The sequence below is a fragment of the Charadrius vociferus genome, unplaced genomic scaffold (genome assembly GCF_000708025.1).
Source record: "Charadrius vociferus isolate BGI_N301 unplaced genomic scaffold, ASM70802v2 scaffold838, whole genome shotgun sequence".
In the NCBI taxonomy this organism is placed as follows: Eukaryota; Metazoa; Chordata; class Aves; order Charadriiformes; family Charadriidae; genus Charadrius; species Charadrius vociferus.
The window spans coordinates 619679-628809 of record NW_009649487.1 but is presented as its reverse complement, the minus strand read 5'-3'; the positions used below and the strand labels follow the sequence as shown (position 1 = coordinate 628809).

General features: G+C 44.9%; 1 protein-coding gene across 4 annotated transcripts in view; it reads left to right on the top strand.

Annotated features, from left to right (window-relative positions):
- The window catches only part of PAX7 (paired box 7), a 101566-nt gene that overhangs the window by 41893 nt on the left and 50542 nt on the right, over positions 1–9131 (top strand). For all 4 annotated transcript variants that reach the window (XM_009889979.1, XM_009889976.1, XM_009889978.1 and 1 more), the window contains exon 5: positions 8105–8304. In XM_009889979.1, the coding sequence (XP_009888281.1) occupies positions 8105–8304 (200 nt within the window). The remainder of the gene's footprint in view (positions 1–8104; positions 8305–9131) is intronic.

The window sequence follows — 9131 nt, the reverse complement described above, 5'->3', positions numbered from 1 at the left end:
AGGCGAGAACTAGAAAAAAGTTGAAAGAAAAGAAAAGACGACTGGAGTTGATGGATATTCCATCTGTTTATGTTCAGGCCAGTGCTGGGAATTAACAAAGGCTGTTGGAGATGTAGGCTCTCTTTTGCCCTCCCTCCCTCCCTATCTTCCTCCAAATGTTCTGGATGATTTGGTTTTGTTCACTACTTGCAAGAAACAGAATATGCTGTGTTTTTTTGTGACCATGTGTCTTTGCATGGGGGCACTGCAGCTGGTACCTACGCTGCCAGACCCTGATTTGCGTTAGGATTTGCTGGGGCCCTGATGTCTCTTACTACTTTCACATGCAGAGTAGATGGAGCCTCCAGGGCCAGATCCCTCCACCAAGATAAATGAGTACAGCTTCTTGGATTTTACCAGAACTGCACTGGTGTACGTCAGCAAAGGAGTTTGCTTGGTCTATGTGCGTGGCATGGATTATGAAAGAGCATCTGGTTAGGGATGTAATTCCTTCTTCTTTTTTGGCTTGGAAAAGCCTTCCTCTAGTTTAGCTTCTGGCTTCAAGGCAAAGGTAAGTTCCTAACCTGAACGGAGTTACCTCGGATGGCTGCGATTGATAGAGAGAGGAACGCAGAGAGAGCTGTTGGATATGTCTTCACTCAATGCAAGTCCTCATATTGGCAAGAGGCTTTTGGTGATGGATGATAGTTCCAAGGAAAACAGGGTCTCTCTAGCTTTGTATTTCCAAAATGTTGTAGTGCTTCACTTGTAGTTGTGCCTATGAACCTGGCTAGCACGGAGCCAAGAAAGATAAAGTACTCATTCAAGGAGATGTAGGGATTCTTATAGTGGAAAATGGCAGTGATTTTTGGACCTCTGTGCATCCCAAAATGGCATTCTAACCAAAGAAAAATTTAAATCCTTTTGTTTAGAGGCATATATGTATTTCATGGCCAGTACTCCTGTATAAGAGTTTTTTTCTTAAAATCCCAAAGCCAATCCATCAGTTAGGAGCCAAATTCTGGCAGAGCTGGGAGGAAGCTAGTTTGGGGCAAGTGCTCAGGGCAGTAGGGCAGCCAGAACCAGGTAAAACTTAACACGTTGCACCACCTTTGAGTCTTCAAGCGCAGCATGTGAATGTGAGGGCTCCTCCCAGGTGAATCTTTGGGATTCAGACATTGAGAAATCATCGGATCTCTCATTCTAAGCCAGAACAGGTTGTGTGGTTCTCACCGTGGTCATCCTGCTGACTGGCCATGTCCCATCACCCATGTGTGAGGAGCTGCACACACTTGGATACCTTTTGCATACACCTCCTTTTCATCCATTAAACCTCCAGTTTTCCTTCCTCCCTCCTTCCACATATGATCTCCCTCATTCGGTAGAGGTCTTGACATGATGAAGTATCCAGCTGTGAAACACCTCTCTCTGTGACACCCCCATCCTTTTCTATATTCCTCCCAGACAGACAGACACACACACTGTCTCTGCCTCCCTCTTCAAGAGCATCAGCTCCACTGTGAGTATTATTTCCAGGTTGTAAAGCCCATAATGGACATTACCTCAGTCTGCGGTTTGGTTACAGCTGGCCAGTTCAATGCCTGAATAAAAAAACAAAAAAAAAAAAAAAAAGAGAAAAAAACCCCAAACCTTTATCTCCGAAGGCCCCCCACACTAATGCTTTGCTGAACAGTGCAGTCCCCAGCTGAGCTGTAAATGACTTTTTCATTTTCCTAGGCCTGCTACCCAGTCTGTTTGGTATTCAAGGGCACCCCACCAACAGGCACTATCATTCTGCTTGGGCCGAATTACTTGATTAAAACGCATATCAACTATTATGTGATTCGCTTTCTGCCTCTGCTCCACACCACAGCCCTCTAAACTATGTTAAACTGTAATACAGCTGCGCAGGCACGAGCAAATGCTGGAGAATGGGGAGTTTACAGGTTGGAAAGGGGAGGGAGGGGGAAACCCAAGCTTTATTGTATGTGCTGTGTTGATTATTGTTTTTGAATTCGAAACACCTCTGTCCCCCTTTGCAGTCCCACCTGCTGTTGAACGGGTTTGGAGGTGAGCGGGGATTATTCTGTGCACACATATGCACCTCTCCCTCATTGTGAACTCAGGACTTCATAATTTTCCAAGAAGAGAAAGAAAAGGGTGTTCTGGTTTTCATGTTGGAAAGAAAAATCAAGGCAATACAATTCTGTGCTTGTGACACTGCCACTGTGTCGCCCTTCTCTCAGGCTTTTCATAGTCTTGTTTGCATTTTGATAGGTTTTGTTTGCTTTCTGCCAGAGGGAAAGGCAGATGCTGAGAAGTCAGGGAGAGTTTCAGATCTTGCTTCTGAAGCCATTGACTGCAGGGTCCAGCACCGGGGACATGCTCTGTGAATAAATAGCTGCAGCTGGGTGATCCTTGTTCATCCCAAATCCTTTTGGGGGAGTAGAAAGTGTGAGGTGTCCAGTCCCACCCTTCCTGCTCCACAGATGTACTATAGCTGAGGTCCATGGCAAGGATCTCAGCTATAATAGATCTTATTATTTCAGGTCCTTGAGACAAGGTACCCACAATCGGGAGATATTTACCTGTGAGATGGGTACCTCCTCACTGTCTCATGGCAATGCGACATTTATTAAAGCAATGTCAGGCAGCAAAAGCATCATGTGGCAGGTGAAGCCTGCCCTTTTCAAGGTCATTGAGAGACTCTTAATTTGTCCTCCAGCATAAAATAACCTGAAGTTATTTTATGTACATGAAGTTCAGGTACACATGGGACGGGAAAAATGTGCATGCATACGTTTATGCAGGGGAAGCTGTTGGGGCCACCAAGCATGACAGCTTTGGTGGATGGAGAATGTTGTGAAGAAGGAGGGACCTGGTGTGGGGTTGTAACGTGGGGGTGCTCAGATCTTGCTGGTACTTTCACAGTGAGATTTTTCTTACTTTTCTCATGCTGTTAAATCCAAGTCCCCCTATGGCTGCATTAGCTTCCCAGCACTTCACCTCCAGATCTGGTTTCATGGAGCATCACTGTTGCTCCAGCAGTAGCTGGATGAGTTTGGTAAAGCCAGTTGCAGCACAAAAGGTGCAATTATAGCTAAGCCATTCCCAAAACCATTCCCTTCCCTCCTTTAATCTCTCCCCTCCAACACACATTTAATTTTTAGGATGGTGCAGCGGGAAGCAACAGAGAAAGAGAGAGAGGAAACGAGATGAGAAATACTGAAAGAGAGAATGTACGGCTCCCCTTTACCCTCTAACAAAATCTGATCCCCACTTTAATGAATGCGTTTTCATGTCTGGTCCTGTCTGCCAATCCTTCCAGACGGCACCAAGGTGCTTCAAGACAAGGCAGCAGGTCCTTATAGAGCATCAAGGGCTCAGTCTGAGCCTGGAGGGTCTTGTTGTGGCCGATTCCACCTAATCCTGTTGATTAATTTAACTCCAGGGCTAAGAGGCACCCAGAGCAGTGAATGGAGGTGGAGAGGAGAAAGGCAGAGGGGGAGGAAGGGAAAAAGAGGAGTGAAGGGAACGGGGAGAGGGAGGACACATCCAGTCCATAATTATGAACTGTTTTTCTTGTTTCTTCCCTCAACGTCCAGTCCACTTCTACACTTCTATTCCTTTCAAACCCCTCCAGAGAGCTCTGCCTGGCTCTTGCTAATTGTACCCCAACCTGAATCAGCAGCATTATTCAGGAATGTGAGTTTGTGGGCCATAATTTACACATTTCCTCATGCTAGAATGGGTCCCAGGACAAGCCCAAGCTTGTATTTGTCACCTTTCCTATGCCATCCTGTACACACAGCTGCGCACGTTCTCTGGCCGCACTCATTTCCATGGGGAGAAAGAATAATTTTGATTTATTCAGTTTTCCCCGGATCATCCTCCCTGAAGATGTGAGACTTGGCATTGATCCACGCAAACCTTCAGCAAGTCCCTTCACATGGTCTTCTCTCCCCCCTTGCACAAGCCATGTTGTATCTTTGCTCCAAGAAGGTGCCTGTACATTTGAATAGCCTTCCGTGAGCAGAGGAATTTTCACACTGGCAAACTTGCTCTCATTCCCATAACGAAGCCTATGTCTCTTCATTTGTAAGAGTATTGCAAAGCAAAGAGATTTGAGCAGTTTGGGTTTTTTCTTTCTGAGCTACAGAGCAGTTACGCTAAATAATAAAGACGGAATTGCTGTAAAAAAACCAAACAAACCAAACTATAGTGGGATCAGTGTGTGTGTCCTGTAATAAGCACACTTTTCTCTTAGTTTTTCCTTTTCTCTGTTTTGTCTTCCCTTGAGATTTTTCCCTCCATCACCTCTCCATTCTGTTCTTTTCTGTCAATCTTTAGCCAATATGATATCCTAGGGGAGCTGCATATCGGACAGCTAGCTGTTTCCCATCCTTCATCACAACTAGTGATTGGTAAGCCACACAAGAAGCTGCTGCTAGATATTTCTCCACCTTTGTATTTACAGGGTGTTCATTGCTGTCCGTGCTGAGTAAGTGGAAAATGCTACCAGCGCATGCTAATGATTATTTCTACAGCAATAGCCCCGTTGTGCTGGAGGCTGCAAACTGGGATTCACCCCCTGCTCATGCTGCTGGCAGTGCTATGCATCCATTTTTCACAGGGATGTGTCACAAAAAATGAAGCATTCAAGTTTTGAGTGAATCCCCCTGGACTTGCCCAGGGAGGGAGTCTCCTTGAGTTACTCTTGCAGTTTTGTAAACCTTCTCATTGCACAGAAACTTTGTGGAATTTATGGCAATGAAACCATTTGACCAGCAGGTTTCAGCTGTTTAGAAATGGAAAAGACCTGTTAGATCCTTGAGTTGCATCTTAGGCAGGTAAAGGGAGACTGTCCCCTGATAAGGGATGCATTAGATAATAAGCTCGTACTGCAGTCTGTTTCAGCTGAAAGACTTTCTATATTATTTAATGAATCTGTGCCTGACAGCAGCAGCTGCATCGTACTAAGACCAGCTGGTTCCAGACTTACCCTGGGATTTTTCTTGCTCTCTTGGTTTCATCTTTGTAGTCGGGTTGTTGGAGCCTCGGACTTGGCACGAGGAGCTGTGGCTTCTTTTCCCAGCTTTGCTCCTGACTCACAGGGTGACCGTAGGTGGGTGACTTCCGCCATCCCTGCCACGGTTGTAAAATGGAGATAATGCCAGTCGGGAGCTGTTTGGAGACTTGCAGATAGAAAGTGTTAGGTCAGTTTATATTGCAAAGTTTGGGTCCACATCCTTTTACCCCTGTAGCCAGCATGATGGCCAGCACAGTTGCCGGTGCTGCTGTGAGTAGGACAGATTGTTACTCATGAAAATCAGTTGTCCTATCCCAAAACTTTGTGGCCAAATCAGGGATTCTTAATTAGGAGCATAAAGCCGTTGAAGAAAGTTTGGCTGTTTTCCTTTCCAGGCTTTTGCAGCGAAAAAAGTAAGCAAAGTGAAGTGTGGGGGGTGAAACGTTGCAGATCCTTTTCTAGACTTTTTATCCTCACCTGGGGAGATACAGGGTCCCAGGTTTGTTGTATATTGTGTAAGCAGTTGGACCAAGCAAGTGGACGAGCTGTAGGTAGATGTTACAGCATTACTATCAAGTGGCCAAGAGAAGAGTAAGATCTTAAAAAAGTCATTTTGACATTGCTGTCACCATAGTACCTGCCAAGCACGTTGAGGCTTTGTTGCACCAGGCGTGAAACGTGCCACAAATGACAATTCCTGTTGCTAAAGAGCTCACAGGCTGAAAGTTGCTACTAAGCATAATTACTAACTATACAGAAATATTTACTATAAAGAAATATGCTCAACTGTAGAGTTAAATAGCATTTAACCTAGCATATTTTCTTTCCCCTTCCTCACACTGGCCCTCTCACATCCTGAACCAAAACACACCTCCTTCCTTATTTTTTTTCATATCAAGTATTTCCAGAAAAGATACTAACTAATTAAACGAATAATAGTCGGTGACTTAAGTGATTAACTTAAATTTACTATATGCTATAGGTTTCCAGATGTGTCTTTGCACAGCATGGTACCCCAAGGTCCAGATGTGCTTCTACCTGCCCCGAATCATCTGGCACCCAGATGTGGAGGGCTGTTAGTTTCAAGTACAGATGTTCCTTTTATACCACTTGTGACTCTAGACCTTCCCTGGAAATGGACATAACCAAAAAGCTAGTTTAGTTACAAATTTCTGCTGCGTACAGTGAAACTGCCTTTAAAATGTGGGACAGATGCTGCTCCTCTGAAGTCAACAGTGAATTTCTCACTGAATTCAGTGAGAAACTAAGGGTTCTTGATTTAAAAGGATGAACATTTGTAAAGACCCTATGTATTGGTAAGCCAGAGCTAGAAGAAGGGAAAACCTCTTAAGGTGATGTGTTTGTCCCCAAAACAAGCCATCTGCTTCTCTGCAGCAGAGTTTCTCTGACTCCAGAGCAACTGCAGTTAGCTTAGTTCTGACACTGCATCCTCCTTGTGAAGGCCCAAGACATAAAAGCATTTTTGTATCGCAGCAAGCTGAATGCAATGGCATTTTGTGGTGATCTCAGTATAAACAAGTGAACTCCGATGGGATATTTGCCTCATACTCCTCAAACCGCCGCCACTCTTGAGCAGCTGTTGGGGAAGTCACAGCTGCTGTTCCCAGGTCTGAAAAGAAAAAGGCAGATTTTTGGACGATAATAGTATAGGAGCTGAACAAAAAGAGAGGACTGAAAAACAATGTTAGTAACTTTAGGGAACTTTATCGTCAAGATGAGCTTTAATCCTAAATTAGCAAAAGTTTACTCAAAGGAAAAAAATTTCTCTGTAAGCACGGTGTTTAAGCAGATTCTGCCTCTTGGTCTTTCTGTGCAGTTATTCTGAACTATGGCAGTGAAGCTTGGTAGGGCAAAAAATGTGTGCACATTTAATGAGTCTCTTATTTTCATGACAGAGAAGGAAAAGGTGACAGAGGCCAGATCTCTCACCTAGCTGAAAGGTTTTATATATCATATTCTTCCTTCTCTGCTGCCACGAACCAGTGGCACATTTTTCACTGTCCCAAAGGCAGACATAAAGTTTTGGCCTGGCTGAGATTCTCCATACATCAACATCTGCACTGCGTGGAACCGATAACCTGCACATGGCACATCTTTGAAACCCAAGCTTTGCTCCATGAGAGGCCTCTGGTGAACACTGGAGTCACAGCTAATGCTGTTCCTGGTGCGTCCTCTTTAAAATCCACTGGGTCTGACTGTAGACTTGGTGGCTATCAATGGAGTGCCTTCTGCTTTATCCCCAGACCAAAAAAAAAAAAAAAAAGAGTAAAACTGGGCTTACTTATTCCAGCTATACTTAATTGGGTTTAGTAAGTGCCTCAGGAAGCAATAGATGTGGTGCTGGGTTCAAGGCAGGGAGAAGGGAAGGGCAGAGGTCCAGGGCAAGTGAAGGTGGAGGAAGTAAGTGACCAATTAGACACTGGTAAAGGACTTTCATGGCTTTTTAATGCTGTAGGAGGCTCGTCTTGTGCAAAACTCGTGCTGAAAATAACTGGGGAAGATAAGAGAAGAACTGTATCCTGTGGGCAGAGGTGAAGCAGAGTTGGAAAGGTTTTTCCCAGCTGAAAAAATTACTAGGTTTTTTTTTTTTTCTTCCTAAGGTGGTTTAAAATTTGAAATGTCAGACACTGATACCTGACAAAACACAAGAGGAAATTAGGCTGCACAAATCAAAGCATCGTGTATTGAATTTTTTATCTGCTCATTTCAGCTTCCACATCTTTTCAGTCTAAAATGTGCAATTCTGAAACACAGTCATTTCTAATAAAAAATGTTAATTTCTTGGCATAAGTCAATAACTGGAAGTTCTTTCGTGGTAGCCGTGCCTTTCCTGCAAAGAGTTCTGATTTTCACAGATTGTCTTTTTACAATGTGGGGAAAAAATAATAGTAGGAAACTACAGAAATAGCATAAAACTGGTAGATGTATTGTATGTGGACAGAGTATTTGTTTCAACGGACACCACCAGAGTAGAACTGAGATTACTTTGCTGGGCTGCTTAACTCTTCCAACAGCCTTTCTCCATATGGCTTTTTAACCACACAAAACTTATCTCCCATTTCTCTCCCACCCCAGGTAACAGGCTGGACGAAGGGTCTGATGTCGAATCCGAACCAGATCTGCCTTTGAAGCGCAAGCAACGCCGCAGTCGAACCACTTTCACTGCTGAGCAGCTGGAGGAGCTGGAGAAGGCCTTTGAGAGAACCCACTACCCAGACATCTACACACGAGAGGAGCTAGCTCAGAGAACCAAGCTCACCGAGGCCCGAGTTCAGGTAAGGACTAGAGACAGCGCACGGCAAATCAGCCTGGTGGCTCAGCTTCTTGTTTACCTTGGGGAAGGAGGTGCTAGTGCAGGGGATGAGGATGTCGAAAGGATGCAGTTCTTTTCTGGAGCCACATCCACAAGGATCTAAGACTTAAATCCAGTTCTGCAGATTCCCACGTTCCCATGGATTTGCGGATATGCCATTTGGATTTGACCAGTTGCAGAGGTACCAGCTGGAGGGTTTCCATCCAGGTTGGGACCAGGAGCCAAACTTTCCCTAACTTGGCAAAGCATTTAGCTCTCTATTTCCTCTTGGAGAAAATTCCTCCATTTGCCTAGCAGGGAGCAGTGTGTGTGTATGTTTGTATTTGGTGTTTTAGGAGAAATCACACCATTTACCAACCTTGCCCAGGGGAGCAGATCATATTTTGCAAAGTTTGCAAGTTCTGTGTGTGAATTTTCATAAAACTTTTTTTCCCCAATCTCCAGAGAGCACAAAAAGGGCGGGGGGAGGGAAGAAGAGGGGAGGAGCAGGAAGGGAGGGTTTGGAGCTGGGGGACTCTGACATCTACACGATTAATAGCCCTTGTGGGAACTCCACACAGAGACCCTTATGTCTTCCAGATAAAGGCTGGGTCAGCAGTGTGTGCAAACACGCAGGGGGATAAGGAGTGTGAACAGATCGGGAGGTATAATAGAGTCCCTTGGGGAACGGGAAGGAAAGGGGGAGGGATTGGGGATTGTGCTGGGTTAAAGAAGTGAAATGGAGACCCCAGCAGTCCGTCCTCCGTGTGGCCAGCACGATTAGGTTTCAGGCTAAGCACAGGGGTCTCT